At 39.3% G+C, this 26,000-nt stretch overlaps 1 protein-coding gene across 2 annotated transcripts in view; it reads right to left on the bottom strand.

Moving 5' to 3' along the window:
* Positions 1–15,897, bottom strand: part of LOC125170687 (UDP-glucuronosyltransferase 3A2-like) — a 44,527-nt gene extending 28,630 nt beyond the window's left edge. Inside the window, exons 1-2 of one of the 2 annotated variants that reach the window (XM_047867360.1) lie at positions 15,804–15,897; positions 5,741–5,842 (exon numbers count right to left, since the gene is read on the bottom strand). In XM_047867360.1, coding sequence (XP_047723316.1) covers positions 5,741–5,842; positions 15,804–15,897 — 196 coding nt within the window. Of the gene's footprint in view, positions 1–5,736; positions 5,843–15,803 lie in introns of those variants that run through there. The other variant, XM_047867367.1, reaches the window with a different exon arrangement.
* Positions 15,898–26,000: the final 10,103 nt, after the last annotated feature.

Here is a 26,000-nt window from a genome sequence, read left to right as displayed (position 1 = left end):
GAAATCTTGCCACTTGCAAGGACATGGATGAAGCTAGAGTGTATTACGCTAGGTGAAATAAGACAGAGCAAGACAAATACTGTATGATTTCACTCATATGTGGTATTTAAGAAGCAAAACAGATGAACATAAGGGAAGGAAAGAAAAAGAAAATAAGATAAAAACAAAGAGGCAAACCATAAGAGACTCGTAACTATGGAGAACAAACTGAGGGTTGCAGGAGGGGAGGTGGGAGGAGAGCTAAATGGGCAAAGGGCATTAAGGAGGCACTTGTGATAAACACTGGGTGTTATATGTAACTGATGAATCACAAAATTCTGCTCTTAAAACCAATACTACACTATATGTTAACTAACCTGAATTTAAATAAAGTATTAGAAGAAAAAAAAATAAATGAAAGAAGTAACACCACTAATGACCACACAGAAATAAAAAGGACTATAAATGAATTCTATGAACTGCAGATGCTAAAAATTTAGACAACATTATATGGACAACTTCCTGGAAAGATATAAACTACCAAAGTTAACTGAAAGAAGAAAAAGACATTCTAAATAAACCTATAAAGAAGAACGGTTGTTTTATTTGGGTTAAGTACTCAGAATCTCCTGCGAAATGGATATCCAAAATATAAAAGAAGATTGCACATGTGTCTCTACACACTAAAGACACAATACACAGCCTTAAAGAAGACTGTCCTTATCCTCTAGATTTTCAGACATTACTGATCATGACCAAAGCACTAATTCATTTTTCTAAATGCACAAAGCTGGTCTTTTTTTTTTTAAGTTTATTTATTTTGAGAGAGAGAGAAAAAAAAACAAGTGGAGAAGGGGCAGAGAGAGAGGGTGACAGAGGATACTTACCTACAGGAAAAACCCCAATGAGGGGCTCAAACTCACAAACCATGAGATCATGACCTGAGCTGAAGTCAGATGCTTAACCAACTGAACCATATAGTTAGTCTTTTAAACAAGACATTCAGTGATATTTTCAACTCTCTCATCAGTCTTAGGCAGCAAGGCTCATAAAATACCATAATGACTTACTTAAACATGTTCAAATTGAAATACATGAGACATGGCATGTTCTGGCCATCAGTCAAACAAGAAGGGAAATGCCCATTCTAGTCCCACTGCTGACCGCCATAAAAACCCAAAGCCACCCTCTTTTTCCTGTTCTCTCAATGTACTTTTGTACCACCTTGGGAGTTGCTTTACTCTCCCCTGAAAGTGTCATCATACTAATAATAAACCATTTTATAGCCTCTTGGTATATATGTAAGGCCATATGTCTTAACACCCAAACCTAACTTTGGGGTGGGAGAGACATGCTGACTCTCAGATTGGCTGAAACAATTAAGGAAGAAACAATACTAATTTTACCCAAACTCTTCCAGAAAACTGAAAAAGGGACACAACCCAATTCATTCTGAGATAAGAATTTCACTGATAGCAATTGAAGAAAGAAAAAAAAACTCAAGAAAATCACAGAACGATGATCCTCATGGACAGAGATATAAAATATTAAACCAAAATTCAAACAAACAAAATATAAAATATATAAAAGAAAAATACAGGGGTGCCTGGGTGGCTCATTCAGTTATGTGTCTGACTTCGGCTCAGGTCATGATCTCACAGCTTGTGAGTTCCAGCTGTGCGTCAGGCTCTGAGCTGTCAGCACTAGAGTCTGCTTCAGATTCTGTGTCTCCCTCTCTCTGGTCCCTCCCCTGCTTGCCTCTCTCTCTCTCTCTCTCTCTCTCTCTCTGTGTGTATTTATATATAAAATATATTTTGACCAAATGGAATTTGATCCCAGACTACAAGCTTAACTTAACATTTGAAAATCTATTACTGACATTCATCATTTTAACAGAATAAATAAAAAAATCATATTCATACTAATACATGTAGCAAAAGTATAAAATTACACTTCATCAAAGTAAAAATTGTGCTCTACAAAAAGCACTCCTGAGACAATGAAAAGATAAGTCACGAACTGGGAAAGAATATTTGCAGGGCTTATATCTGGTATTTTCCCAGATATATATAGATATATATATCCAAAATATATATCCAAGATATATATATCTATATATATCTATATATATCTATATATATATCCAAAATATATATCCAAGATATATATATATCCAAAATATATATCAAGAGCACTGAAGACTCAATAATAACAAAACAAATGAACCAATGTAAAAATGGGTGAAATTTGACAAACACTTCACCAGTGAAGATATATAGTTGACAAATAAACACATGAAGAAAGGCTTAGCATCATTACTAACAAAGGAAATGCATGTAAACACTGCAATGAAATACAACTAAATACCTACACAAGGAAGGATAAAAGCAAAAAGGCTAACCAAGTACTGATAAGGGTGTGGTGTACATGAAACTTGCAGTCACTTCTGGTGAGATGCAGAATGTTACAGCAATTTTGGAAACCAGTTTGGCCATTTCTTAAAAATTTAAACAGCACCTAACCTATGGTTCAGTCACTGCTCTCCTACCAGTTAATTCAGAGAAAAGACAGTACCTGTTCATACATAGGCATGCACACAAATCTACACAGCAGGTGTATTAACAATAGCTCAAAACTGGAGACAACACTAATGCCCAGCAACAGCAACTAAATAAACGCATTGTGTTAGTACACACATAGAACATTATTCAGCAAGAAAATGGAATGAACTACTCATACACACACTACGAATGCATCCAAAAATATTTATGCTGAGTACAATAAACTAAAATATAACACTAGATAATTATGATTCCCCTGATATAAAATCTACATGATATAATCTAACACATAGGGACATATTAGGGATTGACTGGCAATGGGAATAGAAAGGTGGGAGGCCCCAGAGGGGAGATTGCAAAAGGGCATTAGAAATCTTCTGGTGGGGGAACAAGTATATTTGTCATCTTGATTATGTTGATGGTTTCATAGGTACATGTACAAATATATCAAATAATATATTTTAAATATATCCAGTTTATTATATGCCAATATTACTTCAATAGAATGGTTTAAATAATGAATATAAGCAACTTCAGTCTGTGGCTACAAGAAACTGATAGGGCCATATGGAAATTCTTCCTTTAAACAACTAAAGAAAACCAGACCAAATATATGCTAAAATGGTTTTTTAGACGTTAGACACCAGGTGGCACAGGACATTCATGGATGGCTGGAGGAAGCTTCCAAGATACATCTCATGGAGGAGGCACCCACACCTGGCCTGGCCATCTCCCTGAGTGCAGCACAGCAGATTAGGGGAAGGACATGGCAGCTGGTATTCACAGGCCAGAATACCAGAAAACCAAAAGAGAGCTGTAGGCAAAGTTTGGGGTTGGAGTGTTCCTAAGAACAGTTCAGTTCAAACGTGAGGAAACTACCGAAGGCACAATAAAGAATGAAATAGAACAATACTCAGAGGTTTACAGAGCCTATTTTCAAGCCACTACTCAGGGCCTTGAGAGTTAATGAAGATCTAAAGGAAGTTCCCCAATCAACTAGATGAAGGTGCATTTTTACCTAACTCCTATAACTTTCTCTCTGTTGGTTCTGAAATTCAGAGGGAAAGGTGGTTGTGTTTTTTTAAACTCTATAAACCCTTGAAATGAGAAATTGACCCCACCTTGATAACAGCAGACTAAGATCCTGGGTTTTTTAGCTCCCAGGGGTAAGGTGAGCACTACTAGATAGATAAAGGGAGAAGACCTTCAGTCCATTCAAAAGTCTGAATTCCAAGACAGAGCTTCCTTGCATTAGCGATTGGCACGTTCTTATACCTCCTTACCCAAAGAAAGCAGAACCTAACTGGTTGAAAGGGATGGAATTATCTGGTCATGGCAATGTCCCTCCAGGCAGAACTTCTCATGAGTGCAAGCAAGTCCCTCAGAATCAATGATGTAACTGCACAGTCCCCCCAGAAAAAAAGAAGAACTGTCATGTGGAGAATGTCTATGTGGTGGATAGAAAGGTATAGCAAGCTCACTTAGGAAAAGGAAAATCCTGTGTAGGCTGGCATCTTACACTTGTGACTTCAGTTATTGATCAGAACAACCCCCATGTAAGCATTAGAAATGGTTTTTACTTCAGTATTTCCGAAGTCATTTATTTAGTAAAGTTGTAAATAAAAACTCTATAAGGAAGTTATCCAAACAAGTAGTTAATACACGTTCAAAAGTTTCAATACTGAATATTGAATCAGGTCAACAAAAATAATCCAATCACGTGTTTCCTTATTTGCAGACCTCTGCAAGGTACTGCTGTAGTGAAAAATAAATAATCCATTTCAAAACCTCCAGAATTTCCAGTAAATGGTAAATATTGCAAGAAACTCTGGACTCTTAAAACTTGGAACCAAGAATAAAACTAAGGGAACCCATGAGTCCCCTGAATTGTTGGTAGTTCTGAGTGTGGGTCTGTTTGTTAAAGAGGTAGAGGGTCTAAAGCTTTTAGCAGTTCCTCATTCCCAGAAACCACCAAAATGAAATGATCATGTGTTACAACTACCATGGTTGGCAGTCAAGGCAAATACACAATCAAACTGACAAGGCAGATACAAAGGGACAAAAATGGAAAAGATATTCAGTGAACAATATAGAACCAAGCCTGAAAGGTGATTACACAATAACAGTCTTAAGTTCATCTTCAGAATTCCATACTTGCTCAGACTTGATTTTCATAAAAAAATGCTTAATTTTGGATTTTTTTAAGCTAAAGCTGTAGCAATTCCGAATGAGAAAATCAGAGCTTTAAGTTCCAGATCCACCCAACTCTATTATTAAATTGCTGTGTGAACTTGAACAAATCTTTGCAGTTCTCTGGCCTCTGTGTCCTCGTCTGTCAACGGAATCGTTGACAAGATTGATGAGCTTCATCTTAGCTAAAATTCTTTGCATTCAGTGACTCATGAACTTGTGACATCACTATGCACAACTCATAGGCAGCCAGTAACTTCTCATGAATACAGGATCATCTCACTGATAGATTTTGATCCTAAGACATGAATAAAAGACATCCTTTTAAAAGCTTTCTTAAATTTCGGGCCTCATAACAGGGTTAGAAAGTAACCTATGAAACAGAAAAAGCAGCTGTCCTTACATAATAGAAGCTATAAATTTGGCTGAAGACATCTGTTCAAACAAATTAAAACCATACCACAGAGTAGTAGTTATCAAACTGATCAATAAATAATAATGTACAGAGACCTGCCTGAGTTGAAGTGACACCTAGCTAAAGGGGTAAAACATGGAGATACAGGGGCGCCTGGGTGGCGCAGTCGGTTAAGCATCCGGCTTCAGCCAGGTCACGATCTCGCGGTCGGCGAGTTCGAGCCCCGTGTCGGGCTCTGGGCTGATGGCTCAGAGCCTGGAGCCTGTTTCCGATTCTGTGTCTCCCTCTCTCTCTGCCCCTCCCCCATTCATGCTCTGTCTCTCTCTGTCCCAAAAATAAATAAACGTTGAAAAAAAAATTTAAAAAAAAAAAAAACATGGAGATACAGCATGTGGAGGCCAGACATACAGAACTTAATATGATAGTCAGCAGGTATCATAAACATACACACACACACACACACACACACACACACACACGTTTTTCCCATTCTGTCAATACAACTAGATCCAGAAAGATTATGTGCTTCACAGTACTATACAAAACACATTGTCTCCCTGGGATAAAAGAATTCAATGATTACTAAAAAACATACCTGGGATTAAAAATTCTTCTCCGTAAAAAAGCATAGTGACATTATGACCATGATCTTGAAGAATCTCAGATACACGGTCCAGTAGTAGATAATGGCTTCCACCTAGGAACAACACAAAATTTCATTTTTGTAAAGCTGTGAACAGAGGCTCTGAAATTGATGTGGCAGTTGGGAAATCCATGGTAAGGGGGCAGAAAGTTGATGGGGAGCACAGGAAAATGAGTTTCTTCAGCCCCACTGTCTCACTTAAGGTAAGCCCCAGCTGAGGGCTTCCCAAATTTTGATCTGTGGTAATCCTCCATCAAAAATTTCCTTGTGGCTCATGGCCTCCATGTCAGTGTGATGAACTTCTCTGCTTAGGCCTCAAGTAGTTCCTGATCCTAGCGACATGCTCATTTTAGCCAGGCCTTGTGGAGATACCATGTCCTGAAGAAATAACTGTACTGGTGGAAATTAGGCACACTGCTGTAAATGGAAGTAGGAAGGGTTCCTATTGGATAATCAGTCAGCACTCTTTATGGAATCATTCTCCATGTAAATTCATGTTATAGGGGGAATTAGAAACATGGGATATTGAATATTAGTCCAAGAAATAGTCATTAAAGCAGAAGGAGTTAGATCCACCACTTAGAAACAAAATCCTTAAGGGGCATCTGGGTGGCTCAATAGGTTAAGCGTCTGACTTCAGCTCAGGTCATGATCTCACAGGTTGTGAGTTCGAGCCCTGCATCGGGCTCTGTGCTGACAGCTCGAAGCCTGGAGCCTGGAGCCTGCATCTGATTCTGTGTCTCCCTATCTCTCTGCTCCTCCCCTGTTCTCTCTCTCTCTCTCTCTCTCTCTCTCTCTCTCTCTCTCTCAAAAATAAATAAACATTAAAAACTTTTAAAAAATGAAACAAAATCCTTGAGATTCAAATATATTTAGCAGGATTCCAAGTTTCCAGTTAGGCCTAAAAATTTCTGAACATGAAATTAAGGCATTCAGGATAACTGTGGTCATTAGGGCATAACTGTAAGATCCTGCACATGACAGAGTTAGGCATCACCTATCCTAAGAAAATCATGAGATTCTAAGGAAAGAGAAGCTTACTCCTAGGGGAAGTACTGGTTCTATCTTGCAATGATTATCTAAAACTATGCACCATCAAGGAGCATTTCTCTTGAATCTATGGGTCTCAGAGCAGAGAATGTCCAATCAGGAAGAAAAGAATAGAATTGGCCCACGTTGGAAAGAGGGGTACTTTGGAAGATAATGACTTTGTAGTGATTAGGTCAGCAGAGTGGGATGTATGACTACAGAAATGGTGTGTCTGTGGGAATTACTCTAATTTTTAATTTGTGTTTGTGTTTCCTGAGGTAACACAGATTACATAAAATACAAACCCTTACCCCCTCAGACTGCTTGCTCTAGCTTACCTTTAACCTATGCAAGAAATGGATGCAGGGAGAGGAGAGTTAAGATGGCAGAGAAGTAGGAGGGCCTTGCCACTCAAACACAGCTGTATTGATGTCAGATCACTTAGAACACCCAGGAAATTGAACTGTAGAGCAGCCAAATGATCTCCACATTTGGAGGGATACAGCTTGGCAGGATTGAGGTGGATATATGTGATTTTAGGGATATACAGTGGCAGAGCATAGAGGAGAGAGAACCCCTTCTGTGGAGAGACAAAAGGGAGAGAAAGAGAAAGGGATTATGAAAGTGCAGCATGGAATTAGGACAAGAGCAAGCTTCTCTGGACTATGGACTTGGGAGCAAGAAGTACTGAGTGTCCCAACTCTTTGTTTGCAACAGCCTTGGAATTGAAACTCAGAGTTTTCAGAAGTGTGCAACTTTATCCAGACTGGATCCCTGGCTCATGCTCCTGGCGAGGAAGCAGCCACCCCAGAGTGCATAGTGTGGTGTAGCAATCTCTGGGGTGCCCTGGGAGAGAAAAATCCTCTTCTCAGAGTACTTTGAGATGAAGGGTTTTTGTCTCCCCAAGGACAAAAGACCCTGCAGGTGCCAGCCAAAGGCCTTTCATCAGCAGTGGGGAGAGGCTTTACTCTGGAGGTGGAGAGCATTGTTGTACGGTGCTGGGTCCTTTAAGACTTCAGATTTTGAATCCAGCTGAGCGCCAAGAAGGTGCAGGAGAACTGTGGAGCAGGGCAAGCTGACTGCATTCTCTATTCTGTGAGGGCTGCCTGATAAGATAGGGTTGAGATCCCTGGTCCAGGGTTGAGAGATTGGAGTGATGTCATTTTCTCCCCAACACCAACACAGTGGGACATTGGAGAGCAACACAGTGGCTCCCAGTGGAGGCAGGACTGATTACACCTAAACCCTCCCCTCCATGCCTGGAAACTGCTTATTTACTGGAGCAAGACTGGCTGACCCATTGCAGCCAGTCTCTCCTCCAGAACAGCACAGCCACCAGCCCCAGGCGCCAACAGACAACTTTTTTTTCTCTCTTTCTTTCCTCCTTCTTCTTTTTTCTTTTTTTTCTCTTGGAATCAGGCTCATGGTTTCTGATTTTTTTTGTCATTTCTTACTATATATATATATATATATATATATACACATATATATATATATATACACACACACACATACACACACATATATATACACACACATATGTATATGTATATGTATATCAATATATCTATATCTATATATAGATATATATACATATATAGAGAGATATATTGATGTACATATACATTTGTATATGTATATGTATATCAGACCTTCTTCTCTTTTTGTTTCATCTTTTCTCTTTTATTCTACTTTTTTCTTTACTTTTTCCTACTCTTTCTTTGGAATCAGGCTTATAGTTTTCTGGTTGGTTTTTTTTTTTTATTCTTTTTGGTTTTCTGTTCTCCACTTTCCTTTTTCTCTTTTTATGGGATCAGGTTTCCCCCATCCTTTTTTTCCTAGGGTTACCTCAACAAACAAATCAAAGCACACCTAGTTGAAGCAAGGAGGAGCTCTGCAAAGGATTGACCAGTGGGATAGAGCAGCCAAAACGCAACAGCAGAGTGCCTTCAACATACACCAGAAACACTTCCTAGAGTGCCAGGCCCTGGACAGTGTATGACTCCTTTTTAATATAGTAGTATTCTCAGATGCAGGACACATGACAGGCTTTTAAAAAATGCAAACGAGAGAAACTTAAGCAAAGTGACAAGCCAGAGGAATTCTCCCCATTAGAAAGGTTGAGAAGAAATCACAGCCAGAGACTTACTCAAAACAGATATAAAAAATATATCTGAACAAAATTTAGAAAAATAGTCATAAGACTGATAGCTAGGCTTGAAGAAAAGCATAGAAGACACCAGAGAAATGCTTGCCACAGAGATCAAAGACCAAAGAACTAGTCAGGATGAATTTTAAAAATGCAATATGGAAGAGATGCGAAATAACTAGATATAGTGACAGTGAGGATTGAAGAAGCAGAGGAGAGAATAGGTGAAATAAAATATAAAACTATGGAAAATAATAAACCTGAAAAAAAGAGGGAGAGGAAAGTACTAAACCACAGGGGAGAATTAGAGATCTAAGTGATTCCATGAAACAAAACAATATCCATATCAGAGGAGTCCCAGAAAAAGAAGAGCAAAAAGGGGCAGAAGGTTTATTTGAACAAATTATAGCTGGGCACTTCCCTAATCTGGGGGAAAAAAACAGGCATACAAGTCCAAGAGGCACAGAGAACTCCCTTCAAAATCAACAAAAAAAAAAAGGTCAACCCCACGACATATCATAGTGAAACTTGCAAAATACAAAGATAAAGAGAGAATTCTGAAAGCATCTAGGGACAAAATGTCCTTCACCTACAAAGGTAGACACATAAGGTTCCACTGAAACTTGGCAGGCCAGAAGGGAATGGCAGGAAACATTTAATATGATGAATAAGAAAAATATGTAGCCAAGAATCCTTTATTCGGCAAAGCTGTCATTCAGAACAGGAGAAATAAATAGCTTCCAAGCAAACATAAACTAAAGGAGTTTGTGACCACTAAACCAGTCCTGCAAGAAATTCTAAGAGGGACTCTGTGAGTGGAAAGCAGCAAAGACTACAAATGACCAGACAACATCACCACAAACACAAAACCACATTGTGTTATCTACAGATAACACAATGGCACTAAATTCATATCTTTCAATAATCACTCTGAATGTAAATGGTCTAAATTCCCCAATCAAATGACATAGAGTATCAGAATAGATTAAAAAAACAAGACCCATAGGGGCGCCTGGGTGGCGCAGTCGGTAAGCGTCCGACTTCAGCCAGGTCACGATCTCGCGGTCCGTGAGTTCGAGCCCCGCGTCGGGCTCTGGGCTGATGGCTCAGAGCCTGGAGCCTGTTTCTGATACTGTGTCTCCTTCTCTCTCTGCCCCTCCCCCGTTCATGCTCTGTCTCTCTCTGTCTCAAAAATAAATAAACGTTGAAAAAAAAAAAAAATTTAAAAAAACAAGACCCATCTATATGCTTCCTACAAGAGACCCATTTTAGACCTGAGGACATCTGCAGATTGAAAGTTAGGGGATGGAGAACCATCTATCATGCTACTGGATGTCAAAAGAAAGCTGGAGTAGCCATACTTATATCAGACAAACTAGACTTTAAAACAAAGACTGTAACAAGAGATGAAGGAGGGCATTATATGATAATTAAGGGGTCTGTCCATCAAGAAAAGCTAACAATTGTAAACATTTATGCCCCCAACTTGAAACTCCCAAATATATAAATCAATTAATCACAAACATGAGTAAACTTATTGACAATAATGCCATAATTGTAAGAGACTTTAATACTCCACTTACAACAATGGATAGATTATCTAAGCAGAAAATCTACACGGGAACAATGGTCTTGAATGACACACTGGATCAGATGGACTTAACAGATATATTCAGAACACTTCATCCTAAAGCAACAGAATACACATTCTTCTTGGGTGCATATGGAACATTCTCCAGAATAGATCACATATTGGGTGACAAATCAGCCCTCAACATGTACAAAAAGATTGAGATCTTACCATGCATATTTTCAGATCATAACACTATGAAACTTGAAATAAAACACAAGAAAAATTTTGGAAAGCTCTCAAATACATTGAGGATAAAGAACATCCTGCTAAAGAATGAGTGGGTCAACCAGTAAGTTAAAGAAGAAATTTAAAAATACGTGGAAACAAATGAAAATGAAAACATGACTGTCCAGACCCTTTGAGATGCATAAAAGGCAGTCCTAAGAGGAAAATACATTGCAATTCAGGCCTATCTCAAGCAGCAAGAAAGGTCCCAAATACACAACCAAACCTTACAACTAAAGGAGTTAGAAAAGGAGCAGCAAATTAAGTTGAAATCCAGCAGAAGAAGGGAAATAATAAAGACTAGAGCAGAATAAATGACTTAGGATCCAAAAAAGAAAAAAACGAAACAAAACAGTACACCAGATCAATGAAACTAAGAGCTGTTTTTTTAAAAGAATAAGCAAAATTGAAAACTACCTAGACAGACTTTTCAAAAATAAAAGAGTAAGGACCCAAACAGATAAAATCACAAATGAAAGTGGAGTGATCACAACCAACACCACAGAAATACAATTATAAGAGAATACTATGGAAAATTATATGCCAACAAAACGGACAATCTGGAAGAAATGGACAAAATTCCAGACACACACTACCAAAACACAAACAGGAAGAAACAGAAAATTTAACAGGCTCATAACCAGCAAAGAAATTGAATAGATTATCAAAAATCTCCCAACAAATAAGAGTCCTAGGCCAGATGACCCCCCAGGGGAATTCTACCAGGTATTTAAAGAAGAATTAATACCTATTCTCCTAAAACTGTTCCAAAAAAATAGAAATGTAAGGAAAACTTCCAAACTCATTCTATGAATCTAGCTTCACCTTGATTGCAAACCCAGACAAAGACCCCACTAAAAACAAGAATTACAGGCCAATATCCCTGATGAACATGGATGCAAAAATCTCAACAAGATATTAATTGAATTCAACAGTACATCAAAAGAATTATTCACCATGATCAGTTGTGATTCATTCCTGGGCTGCAGGGCTAGTTCAATATTCACAAATCAATCAACATGATATACCACATTAATAAAAGAAAGGATAAGGGGCTCCTCGGTGGCTCAGTCAGTTGAGCGTCCAACTTCGGCTCAGGTCATGATCTCGCGGTTTGTGGGTTTGAGCCCCACGTTGGGCTCTGTGCTGACAGCTTGGAGCCTGGAGTCTGCTTTGGATTCTGTGTCTCCCTCTCTCTCTGCCCCTCCCCCGCTTGTGCTCTGTCTCTCTCTGTCTCTCAAAAATGAATAAATGTAAAAAAATTGTTTTAATAAAAGAAAGAATAAGAACCATATGATACTTTCAATAGATGCAGAAAAAAACATTTGACAAAATACATCGTCATTTCTTGATAAAACCCTCAAGAAAGAAGGGATAGAAGGAACATACCTTAACATCATAAAAGCCATATATGAAAGACCCACCACTAATATCATCCTCAGTGGGGAAAAACAGAGCTTTCCCTCTAAGATCAGGAACAAGACAGGGATGTCCATTCTCACCACTATTGTTCAACACAATACTGGAAGTCCTAGCCTTGGCAATCAGAAAACAAAAAGAAATAAAAGAAATCCAAATCAGTAAGGAAGAAGTCAATCTTTCACTCTTCAAAGATGACATGATACTCTACATGGAAAACCTGAAGACTCCACCAAAAAACTGCCAGAGCTAATACATGAATTCAGGCAAGATGCAGGATATAAAATCAATGTACAGAAATTGGTTGCATTTTTATATACTAATAATGAAGCAGCAGAAAGAGATTTCAAGGAATTGATCCCATTTACAATTGCACGAAAACCCATAAGATAGCTAGGAATGAACCGAACCAAAGAGGTGAAATATCTGTATGATGAAAACGATATAAACCTTATGAAAGACATTGAAGAAGACACAAAGAAATGAAAAAAACATATCATGTTCATGGATTGGAAGAACAAATATTGTTAAAATGTCTATGCTATCTAAATCTACACATTCAATGCAATCCCTATCAAAATAATACCGGCATTCTTCACAGAACTAAAACAAACAATTCTACAATTTGTATGGAACCACTAAAGACCCTGAATAGAGAAAGTAATGTTGAAAAAGAAAACCAAAGCTGGAGGCATCACAATCTTGGACTTTAACCTGTGTTACAAAGATGTAAACATCAAGACAGTATGGTATTGGCACAAAAACAGACACATAGATCAATGGAGTAGGATAGAGAATCCAGAAATGGATCCTCAAATATATGGCCAACTAATATTTGACAAAGCAGGAAAGTATATCCAATGGAAAACAGACAGTCTCTTTAACAAATGGTGCTGGGAAAACTGGCCAGCGACATGCAGAAGAATGACACTAGACCACTTTCTTACACCACACACAAAAGTAAATTCAAAATGGATGAATGACCTAAATGTGGGACAGGAAACCATCAAACTCCTAGAGAAGAAAACAGGCAGCAAACTCTTTGACCTAGGGCACAGCAACTTCTTACTTGACATGTCTTCAGAGGCAAAGGAAATAAAAGCAAAAATGAACTTTTGGACCTCATCAAGATAAAAATCTTTTGAACAGCAAAGGAAACAGCCAACAAAACTAAAAGGCAACCAATGGAATTAGAGAAGATATTTGCAAATAAGATATCAGATAAAGGTTTAGTATCCAGAATTTATAAAGAACTTAACAAACTTAACACCCAAAAAAACAAATACTCCAGTGAAGAAATGGGAAGAAGACATAAAAAGACACTTTTCCAAAGAAGATATCCAGATGGCTAACAGACACATTAAAAAAATGCTCAACATCATACATCATCAGAAATACAAATCAAACCACAATGAGATACCACTCCACACCTATCAGAATGGCTAAAATTAACAACTCAGAAAACAACAGATGTTGGTGAGGATTTAGAAAAAGGGGAAGTGTTTTGCACTGTTGGTTTGAATGCAAACTGGTGCAGCCACACTGGATAATAGTATGGAGTTTCCTCAAAAAATTAAAAATAGAACTACCCTATGATCTCATAGTTTATGGGATCAAGCCCTGCATGGGGCTCTGTTCTGACAATTCACAGCCTGGAGCTTGCTTCTGATTCTGTGTCTCCTTCACTCTCTGACCCTCCCCTGCTCATGCTCTGTCTCTCTCTCTCTTCCTCAAAAATAAATGAACAAAATAATTTTTTAAGGATATAGTAAAGCATCATTTTAAATATCCTCTGTTTAAAAAATAAAAATAAAATACAAATGAATAAAAATAGAACAAACCCATGACCCAGCAATTGCACTACTAGGAATTTATCCAAAGGATACAAAAATTCTGATTCAAAGGGGCACATGCACCCCAATGTTTATAGGAGCACTATAAATAATTTCCATAGCAAAATTATGGATAGAGCGCAAATGTACATCAACTTATACATACAAACATACATACATACATACATACATACATACTGGAATACTACTCAGCAATGAAAAAGAATGAAATCTTGCCATTTGCAACAACGTAGATGGAACTAGAGTGTATTATGCTAAGCAAAATAAGTCAGAAAAAGACAGTTATCATATGATTTCACTCATATGAGGAACTTGAGAAACACAACAGATGAACAAAGAGGAAAGGAAGGACAAATAAGATAAAAACAGAGAGGAAGTCAAACTATGAGAGACCATTAAATACAGAGAACAAACTGAGGGTTGTCGGAGGGGAGGTAGGTGGGAAGATGGGTTAGATGGGTGATAGGTATTAAGGAGGGAACTTGTTGGATTGAGCACTGGGTGTCATGTTACAAATGAATCACTGGGTTCTACTACTGAAGCCAAGACCACACCGTATGTTAACTAACTTGAAAGAAAGAAAGAAAGAAAGAAAGAAAGAAAGAAAGAAAGAAACAGAGGAAGGAAGGAAGGAAGGAAGGAAGGAAGGAGGGAAGAGAGGAAGGAAGGAAGGAAGGAAGGAAGGAAGGAAGGAAGAAACAGAGGAAGGAAAGAAAGAAAGAAAGAAAGAAAGAAAGAAAGAGGAAGGAAGGAAGGAAGGAAGGAAGGAGGAAGGAAGGAAGGAAGAAACAGAGGAAGGAAGGAAGGAAGGAAGGAAGGAAGAAACAGAGGAAGGAAGGAAGGAAGGAAGGAAGGAAGGAAGGAAGGAAGAAGGAAAGATGGATGGAAGGAAGGAATGGATGCATGAGAAAAGGCTTCCTGCAGAGACAGCCATTCCTGAAGGTGTTGGTGAGCCCAGTGTATTCTGGGGCAGAGGCAGGGGCAGGGCAGATCCCCTAGCCTGTCAGAATGGATCCAAAAAAGTCTTCAGGAAACTCCATCTTCTGAAACCTTCTTCCTAATAAATGTTCCTGTTCCCCTTCTGTTCCCTTTGGGACAAAATAAAGGCATTACAACTGGGTTCACACAAAATTAACTGCTTCACAGTCCTTCAACACCTTCCAGCAGTAAGGGCAAAAGAGAGAGGGGCACCGAGAACTTGATTGTCCAGGGCCCCCTCCACTGCCCAGGCAGTTCTCCAGGTTTCCCATTAATGAAACATGCCCAGTTAGTGCTGCTGCCCCCAGGAGCCCCTGTCCTTAGCCTCCAAGAGCGTGAAACTGATTTCACTTTCCACTTTCTACTGTCCCACACTTTTAGCATGTGCCTCTGAAAGTCCCTGCCATGCCCTGTGGTGGGCAGCTCATGATTTCTAGCTCAGCACTGGCTTTACATTCTGGCCCCAGGAATGCAGAATGTGAAGCAGCTCCAGAGCAAATACAAAGAGAGGAAAGGAAACTGCTGGTAGCCCAAAACTAACTTCCCCATCCCAGCAGTAGGGATCGCATTCTACCGCACAGACCTCTCATGCCTCTCCCTCCTCTGGCCTGGGACCCTAGCCCTCTCTAGAACACCACATGGAATGATCCTCTGACCTAAGGCTGTGACTGAGCTCTGGCACAGGGGCCTGGGATGGGCCCCTTTCTGATTCTTCAGCTAAGCACTCACCCAGTGCAAAAGAAGTCAGAATTTTCGCAGCTTCGGAGAGCAGGAACCCAGGCAAAAACAAGCCAGCTAGCAGTAGCGCCTGCTGCCCCACCATGCTTGCTCCTGTCCCAGCTGCAGATTTCAGCCTGGTGCCCAGAGCCCTATGCTCTGTGCCTCTGTGTCCTGCACAGTGACCTGTGTGCGTGCCCTGGGACACACGCTGCCCTGGCTGCCAAGGAAATGCACTGGCAGGCAGCTTGGGAAGAGGTGAGAGGTGGATCCTGCCTGCCTTCTCTTCTGTTTGTCACTTCTGGCCCCTCTGCTCCGCCTCCTGGGTGCTTGCTCCACAGGCTATTAGGTCCTCACCCTCCCTAAGCTAAGGCAGCAGGAAGGAGGGGTTAGTGAGCTCTCCTTAACCCCTCTCTGTCCCTGTAATCACCACACTCTCCCCAGAGAAGATACTCTGAACCAGGAATGATAGAGACCTTAGGATGTCACTTCCAAGTGAGCTCCATCTCCAGGTGACTCAGACCCTTCTCCGTTTTAGTGACCTTTCTCCAAATGTTCCCACCTCCTAACTGCACTACTGACCTCATACTGTCATCCCCGTGCCCCATTTCCCCAGGTACCTGCTTAAAATCTCCGCGAGTCTTCCAATCTCAAGATCCCAGAAGCTGATTCCAAGAAGAAAATGACCTACACTTACTGCTCAGGGAGTTTCTTTGGAAAGTACCTACTGGTGAAAGTGCTAGGGTCCCCTACGTGTTAAATACCCCTGGAGGGCCAGGTCTTGACTTGAAGGACTGAACCTCTAAGGCTAAGTCTGTAATTCTGAATGGGCATGACAAAATAGGACTCGGTAGTGGGCACCAAGAAGTTCTATTCTTCTAAGTGTTTGAAATTTCTCATTAGAAACGTGGTAAAACTCTCCCAACCTATTACTCCACTTTCCCCTCATACTATATGATTACATGCATGCACATTCACAATTTTCATCTGTTCAGGTAGCATATCTTCCCAGTGAAAACATTAATCTGCATTAGGGAGACACCATTTAATATTAATGTAATCACATTACTTTGTCTACAATCCTTATTTCAATCCCTCCAGTTGTGCACACAGTATCCTATGTTGTGACAGGAATTCTCTGGTGCAGGAGCCAATTCAGGATCACACATTGCATTTAGTTATCATGTGTATTTCATCTCTTTTAGTAAGGACTGGTTTCTCAACCCTTCTTTTTCTTTCATGTGATTGATATTTTAAGAGTACAAGCTGTTTATTTTCTATGATGGATCCCCAGTTGGGTTTGTTTGATGTTTTCTCAGAATACTTCAGGATACTAGGGAGTTTGGTGGAAATACTACAAACGTGGTGTTGATTCCATCTCAGTGAATCTCAATGTGAAGCACATGATATTATTAGATGGTCCTCTATCATTAGAGATGATAACTCTATCCCTTATTTAAGGTGGTGTTCATCAATATTCTTGACTGTAAAGCTGGTATTTTTTTTACCCTATAATTAGGAAATCAGATTTGGGGAGACATTTTGAAACTGTGTAAATATTCTGTTCCTATCAAATTTCACTCACTCATTTTATCAACTGTTTTGTTTCTTACTTAAAGCAGTTGTAGCTGTCATGGTGTCCAATTAGTGATTTTTAACTGCACTTTTCTTTGTTTTTTTTTCCATGTGGCATTGTATTGTTACAAAACCTTTTCCTTTGTCCCTATCCACCTATCATCTATCTATTTTCTATCTGTATCAATCTATTATCATTATTTATTCATCTCTCTGTATTTATTCAGTGGGGTATTATCTCTTCCTATTATCATGTATTGGGTTGCTACTGTTGAAATTCAACCATTTTGGAGCTTTTCCTTTCTTGCTTGCACACAATTTCCAGACTCCACCCCAACTTTTTTTGTTTCTGTCTTCAAATCTTCTATTTCTCAAAGACACCTAATGGTATTTTAAAAAATAGGTGTGGTTTGCAGAAGTGCTCATTGCTAATGAAGCACTGTTGTTCATAAATCCTTTTCAGTGGACAGTTATGAAATATATAGATACAGGATGGATATAAATATTACATATCTATATCACCATGTTTACATATAATTTGTGGGAAAATGTGAATCCATACTGATAATACCTTCAATTCCAGCACCACCACAGAGGTGATTTTCATCTCCTCCATTTCCACATTAGCAACTCCCCTTCTAAATTTAAGAAATCTACTTTCAAAATCCTTGGTATATTTACACATCTGCTCAATCATACTGAAAAAATGTTACCATGTACTAATCCATGAACTGTGAATATCAGTTCTACCCAATAGACTACTCAAAAAATAGGTTAGTCTAAAAGTAGACTTTTGCAGTTCATTTTTTCTTTAGATTGATGAGACATATATTCAAAGTACTGTGTTCAAAATACAGTTGTGTTCCCTCATTTTTTTTTTTGGTGCAGTGCAATTATGTTACACGTTTGAAAATATTTTGAATTCATTTGTTTCTGTTTGTATTCTATTTTAGAGTTTTCTCCTCCATTTTTTTGTTATAAATAGAATTTTGTTATGAAAAATAATAACATGCCTACAAAGACCAAACTATGTAAACACAGAAATCTACAGACATGCCATTTGTTTCCTTGACCTTCACGCTATTCAAAAACAGCTTTATAGATAATCTATCACATGATTCTGATTTTTCATCCCTCTGCTTCTTTTTGCAACAGTATGCATATATAATTATATTTTTATTCTCTCCCTTTTTCTCTTTACTTAAAAATAAAAGTGAGCTTACTATATTTGTCTTTAGACTATTTTCTTTCTTACTTAACAGATTAGAATTCAGCCAACATTAGTCTAAAATTGTCTTGTTCATTGTAGTTTATAGGTATCTATGATCACAATGTGTCCATGTACCAAGCTTCCTTCCTCAATTCTGACATATTTTTTAAATGTTAGGAATAGGATTCGTCTCTCTGTGATGAAAATTATGAATACATTTATCCCACTTTTTCAATGGTATTTTTATACTTGTGGTAATTTAGCTGTGTAAAAACATTTTACTATTGGCAAATTAGTTAGATTAGTTAACTTTTCTTTGTTACTTCAGTATTTTTAAGTATATTTAAAAAGTCATTCCAAATACACAGGTCAAGATCATTCCATAGTAAGTACATATACATACCTCATTTTTCAACTCAGTATGCTGTCATTTTTTTATATTAAATATCTAATGTACTTAGAGTTTAATTTTAGATATGGTGTAAGATATGGATCAAATATTGTCTCTCTTCTAAAAGATTATCCTGTCATCTCAGCATTATTTGTTTGAACCACCATGCCATGTGCTATAAGCACAAAATAAACGGAACCCAGTCCCTGATCGTTAGGGTCTTATAGTTTCTAAATTGAGAGACATACCTGTTAACAAGTAATTTCAACATATTAGGAAAAATGCTTCAAAAGAGGATATATAGTGAGCTCTGTTGTGAGGGTCAAAGTCAAGTGCAGCCACACTAATGTGAACACAATAAAGTTTGGTAGGAAGAACATGTAGAAGCTTTTTGTCCCAACAAGAGCAGAATGGCATTTCTGAGAGAGGACACAGTGTGGTCACTGATACAGAAGTACAGCACAGCACAATGTGTTGGGGTGGGTGTGACAAAGATTCCCTCCTTCACCAAATTTAGTCAGGATCCTCTGAATCCTCTTCTAGACTAGGGTTCCACCCTGGCCTGCTGCCCTGCCCTTGGTCTGCTGAACCCACTTTCAGTTTAGAATCTGCATCTTCCAAAATGCCCAGCATGATGCCTTTTGACAAATAAGAAAGCAGTCAGTGTTGGCTGAATCAAATTGTTGAACTGGGTAAAATGCATTCATCTTAAGGACATTCACAATATGAAATCCGCTTTTCAGAAATAGCTAGTTCCTTGAGCTAAGAGAAAGAAGTTTGCTTAAGACAACAAGTAATTCCATTTACCTCCTTTTGCATAGATAATTGGTTGACACTTAAACAAATAACCATCTCACAGCGCCTGCAATTAGGATATGATAAACCAAACAACAGAAGATTGACATGGGGGAAAAATCACATCCATAGAGCATTTAGTGTACCTAGTCACACAAAGAATCAATATGTGATCGTGGTTGGTGGTAATGGTAGAAACACGTAAATGGAAGAATCACTACATAATGAAAGGAAACATAAATGACAGACTGAACTTCATTTTAACATTCTAACACATACCTCCAAATATATACATTTTAGATGTAGATCCTGAATATGTGTCATGTTCCATGCCCATGAAAGACCAACAAATTAAATATTTTGCCCATGTTTATTATTTTTTATGTTTTATATTGTAATTATGTAAAGCCCAGGTCCCACTCACAAAATAAATTGGATTAGGTCTGAATATGTGAAATTGATCCCTTGTCCTCTGATTCTTCAGGAAGTAAACCAAATTCTCATGCATGCATATCTCCTCCTTCATCAAAACTGTACTACCTCTACTATTTTGGAAATTACCAAAATGTGTTTGCATTTACAATTATATTTAAATGTAATAATACATTTTAAGGTAAACAATACAAAAGCACTTAAAAAACATCTCACACGTATAGATTTTCAAATCAATTTTAAAGTATAATTTGTAGAGACCTGGGGAAGATGGCAGCGTAGGAGGACGCTGGGCTCACCGCGCACCCTGCTGATCACTTAGATTCCACCTACACCTGCCTAAATAACCCAGAAAATCACCAGAAGACTAGCAGAATGGAGTCTCTGGAGCCAAGCACAGAGGAGAGGCCCACGGAAGAGGGTAGGAAGGGCGGAGAGGCGGTGTGCGCTACACTGACTGGCAGGAGGGAGCCAGGGTGGAGGGGCAGCCCACCAGCAAAGTAGAGCCCCCGAGTCAGGCTGGCAAAAACGGAGGGGCCTGACGGAGTGTGTTCTGACAGCAAGCAGGACTTAACACCTAGAAGGTTATAAGCTAACAGCTCTGCTCGGAGAACAAGAGGGCTGGAGGACAATGGGAGGGAGAGTTGTTGAGCCCCCCGACGACAGAGCTCAGCTTGGTGGGGAACAAAGGCTCTCGCCAGCGCCATCTCCCTTGCCCATCCCCCAGCCAAAATCCCAAAGGGAACTGGTTCCTGCCAACGAACATGCTGGCACCGCGCAAACACCAAACACTGTGCTTCTGCGGATACATGCCTCCAGGGGGTCTGACTCCCTCCTGGTGCCGCAGGGTCTCTCCCTAAGCGGATCACCAAAGGATAAGCAAGCTGAGCCTGCCCCTCCAGCCCCTGTGCACCTTGCCGATCCATCCCAGCTAATACGCCAGATCTCCAGCACCACAAGCCTGGCAGTGTGCAAGTAGCCCAGATGGGCCACGCCACCCCACAGTGAATCCTGCCCCTAGGAGAGGGGAAGAGAAGGCACAAACCACTGTGACTGTGGCCCCAGTGGTGGGCTGGGGGCAGACATCAGGTCTGACTGCGCCCTGCCCACCAATGCAAATTATTCAAGACAGCACAGGGGAAGTGCCCTGCAGTTCCGCATCACTCCAGGAACTATCCAAAATGATGAAACGGAAGAATTCCCCTCAAAAAAAAGTCAGGAAATAACGACAGCTAACGAACTGATCAAAAACGATTTAAACAATATAAAGTGAATTTAGAATAGTCATAAAATTAATCTCTGGGCTTGAAAACAGTATAGAGGACAGCAGAGAATCTATTGCTACAGAGATCAAGGGACTAAGGAACAGCCAGGAGGAGCTAAAAAATGCTATTAATGAGCTACAAAATAAAATGGAGATGACCACGACTCGGATTGAAGAGGCAGAGGAGAGAACGGGTGAACTAGAAGATAAAATTGTGGAAAAAGAAGAAGCTGAGAAAAAGAGAAATAAAAAAAATCCAGGAATATGAAGGGAAAATTAGAGAACTAAGTGATGCACTAAAGAGAAATAATCTATGCATAATTGGTATTCCAGAGGAGGAAGAGAGAGGGAGAGGTGCTGAAGGTGTACTTGAAGAAATCATAGCTCAGATCTTCCCGGATCTGGGGAGGAAAAAGGCATTGAAATCCAAGAGGCACAGAGAACTCCCTTCAGACGTAACTTGAATCGATCTTCTGCATGACGTATCATAGTGAAACTGGCAAAATACAAGGATAAAGAGAAAATTCTGAAAGCAGCTAGGGATAAACGTGCTCTAACATATAAAGGGAGACCTATAAGACTCGTGACCGATCTCTCTACTGAAACTTGGCAGGCCAGAAAGGAATGGCAGGAGATCTTCAATGTGATGAACAGAAAAAATATGCAGCCGAGAATCCTTTATCCAGCAAGTCTGTCATTTAGAATAGAAGGAGAGATAAAGGTCTTCCGAAACAAACAAAAACTGAAGGAATTCGTCACCACTAAACCAGCCCTACAAGAGATCCTAAGGGGGATCCTGTGAGACAAAGTACCAGAGACATCACTACAAGCATGAAACCTACGGACATCACAATGACTCTAAACCCATATCTTCCTATAAGAACACTGAACGTAAATGGACTAAATGCGCCAACCAAAAGACATAGGGTATCAGAATGGATACAAAAACAAGACCCATCTATTTGCTGTCTACAAGAGACTCATTTTAGACCTGAGGACACCTTCAGATTGAGAGTGAGGGGATGGAGAACTATTTATCATGCGACTGGAAGCCAAAAGAAAGCTGGAGTAGCCATACTTATATCAGACAAACTAGACTTTAAATTAAAGGCTGTAACAAGAGATGAAGAAGGGCATTATATAATAATCACAGGGTCTATCCATCAGGAAGAGCTAACAATTATAAATGTCTATGCGCCGAATACGGGAGCCCCCAAATATATAAAACAATTACTCACAAACATAAGCAACCTTATTGATAAGAATGTGGTAATTGCAGGGGACTTTAACACTCCACTTACAGAAATGCATAGATCATCTAGACACACAGTCAATAAAGAAACAAGGACCCTGAATGATGCATTGGATCAGATGGACTTGACAGATATATTGAGAACTCTGCATCCCAAAGCAACAGAATATACTTTCTTCTCAAGTGCACATGGAACATTCTCCAAGATAGATCACATACTGGGTCACAAAACAGCCCTTCATAAGTATACAAGAATTGAAATCATACCATGCATACTTTCAGACCACAATGCTATGAAGCTTGAAATCAACCACAGGAAAAAGTCTGGAAAACCTCCAAAAGCATGGAGGTTAAAGAACACCCTACTAAAGAATGAGTGGCTCAACCAGGCAATTAGAGAAGAAATTAAAAAATATATGGAAACAAACGAAAATGAAAATACAACAATCCAAACGCTTTGGGATGCAGCAAAGGCAGTCCTGAGAGGAAAATACATTGCAATCCAGGCCTATCTCAAGAAACAAGAAAAATCCCGGGGCGCCTGGGTGGCACAGTCGGTTAAGCGTCCGACTTCAGCCAGGTCACGATCTCGCGGTCTGTGAGTTCGAGCCCCGCGTCGGGCTCTGGGCTGATGGCTCGGAGCCTGGAGCCTGTTTCCGATTCTGTGTCTCCCTCTCTCTCTGCCCTTCCCCCGTTCATGCTCTGTCTCTCTCTGTCCCAAAAATAAATAAATGTTAAAAAAAAAAAAAAAAGCTTTAATAAAAAAAAAAAAAAAGAAACAAGAAAAATCCCAAATACAAAATCTAACAGCACACCAAAAGGAAATAGAGCAGAACAGCAAAGACAGCCTAAACCCAGCAGAAGAAGAGAAAAACTAAAGATCAGAGCAGAAATAAACAATATAGAATCTAAATAAACTGTAGAGCAGATCAATGAAACCAAGAGTTGGTTGTTTGAAAAAATAAACAAAATTGATAAACCTCTAGCCAGGCTTCTCAAAAAGAAAAGGGACACGACCCAAATAGATAAAATCATGAATGAAAATGGAATTATTACAACCAATCCTTCAGAGATACAAGCAATTATCAGGGAATACTATGAAAAATTATATGCCTACAAACCGGACAACCTGAAAGCAATGGACAAATTCCTAAACACCCACACACTTCCAAAACTCAATGAGGAGGAAATAGAAAGCTTGAACAGACCCATAACCAGTAAAGAAATTGAATCAGTCATCAAAAATCTCTCAACAAATAAGAGTCCAGGACCAGATGGCTTCCCAGGGGAGTTCTACCAGACGTTTAAAGCAGAGATAATACCTATCCTTCTCAAGCTATTCCAAGAAATAGAAAGGGAAGGAAAACTTCCAGACTCATTCTATGAAGCCAGTATTACTTTGATTCCTAAACCAGACAGAGACCCAGTAAAAAAAAGAACTACAGGCCAATATCCCTGATGAATATGGGTGCAAAAATTCTCAATAAGATACTAGCAAATCGAATTCAACAGCATATAAAAAGAATTATTCACCATGATCAAGTGGGATTCATTCCTGGGATGCAGGGCTGGTTCAACATTCGCAAATCAATCAATGTGATACATCACATTAATAAAAGTAAAGATAAGAATCATATGATCCTGTCAATTGATGCAGAAAAGGCATTTGACAAAATTCAACAACGTTTCTTAATAAAAACCCTCGAGAAAGTCGGGATAGGAGGAACATACTTAAAGATCATAAAAGCCATTTATGAAAAGCCCACAGCTAACATCATCCTCAATGGGGAAAAACTGAGATCTTTTTCCCTGAGATCAGGAACACGACAGGGATGTCCACTCTCACCGCTGTTGTTTAACATAGTGTTGGAAGTGCTAGCATCAGCAATCAGACAACAAAAGGAAATCAAAGGCATCAAAATTGGCAAAGATGAAGTCAAGCTTTCACTTTTTGCAGATGATATGATATTATACATGGAAAATCCGATAGACTCCACCAAAAGTCTGCTAGAACTGATACATGAATTCAGCAAAGTTGCAGGATACAAAATCAATGTACAGAAATCAGTTGCATTCTTATACACTAACAATGAAGCAACAGAAAGACAAAGAAACTGATCCCATTCACAATTGCACCAAGAAGCATAAAATACCTAGGAATAAATCTAACCAAAGATGTAAAGGATCTGTATGCTGAAAACTATAGAAAGCTTATGAAGGAAATTGAAGAAGATATAAAGAAGTGGAAAAACATTCCATTCTAATGGATTGGAAGAATAAATATTGTCAAAATGTCAATACTACCCAAAGCTATCTACACATTCAATGCAATCCCAAACAAAATTGCACCAGCATTCCTCTCAAAACTAGAACAAGCAATCCTAAAATTCATATGGAACCACAGAAGGCCCCGAATAGCCAAAGTAATGTTGAAGAAAAAGACCAAAGCAGGAGGCATCACAATCCCAGACTTTAGCCTCTACTACAAAGCTGTCATCATCAAGACAGCATGGTATTGGCACAAAAACAGACACATAGACCAATGGAATAGAATAGAAACCCCAGAACTAGACCCACAAACGTATGGCCAACTCATCTTTGACAAAGCAGGAAAGAACATCCAATGGAAAAAAGACAGTCTCTTTAACAAAGAGTGGTGGTGCTGGGAGAACTGGACAGCAACATGCAGAAGATTGAAATTAGACCACTTTCTCACACCATTCATAAAAATAAACTCAAAATGGATAAAGGACTTGAATGTGAGACAGGAAACCATCAAAACCCTAGAGGAGAAAGCAGGAAAAGACCTCTCTGACCTCAGCCGTAGCAATTTCTTACTTGACACATCCCCAAAGGCAAGGGAATTAAAAGCAAAAATGAACTACTGGGACCTTATGAAGATAAAAAGCTTCTGCACAGCAAAGGAAACAACCAACAAAACTAAAAGGCAACCAACGGAATGGGAAAAGATATTTGCAAATGACATATCGGACAAAGGGCTAGTATCCAAAATCTATAAAGAGCTCACCAAACTCCACACCCAAAAAAACAAATAACCCAGTGAAGAAATGGGCAGAAAACATGAATAGACACTTCTCTAAAGAAGACATCTGGATGGCCAACAGGCACGTGAAAAGATGCTCAATGTCGCTCCTCATCAGGGAAATACAAATTAAAACCACACTCAGAAATCACCTCACGCCAGTCAGAGTGGCTAAGATGAACAAATCAGGAGACTATAGATGCTGGTGAGGATGTGGAGAAATGGGAACCCTCTTGCACTGTTGGTG

The sequence above is a fragment of the Prionailurus viverrinus genome, chromosome A1 (genome assembly GCF_022837055.1).
Source record: "Prionailurus viverrinus isolate Anna chromosome A1, UM_Priviv_1.0, whole genome shotgun sequence".
Classification (NCBI taxonomy): Eukaryota; Metazoa; Chordata; class Mammalia; order Carnivora; family Felidae; genus Prionailurus; species Prionailurus viverrinus.
Note: the sequence above shows the minus strand (reverse complement) of the source record. Positions and strands in the feature narration are given on the sequence as shown.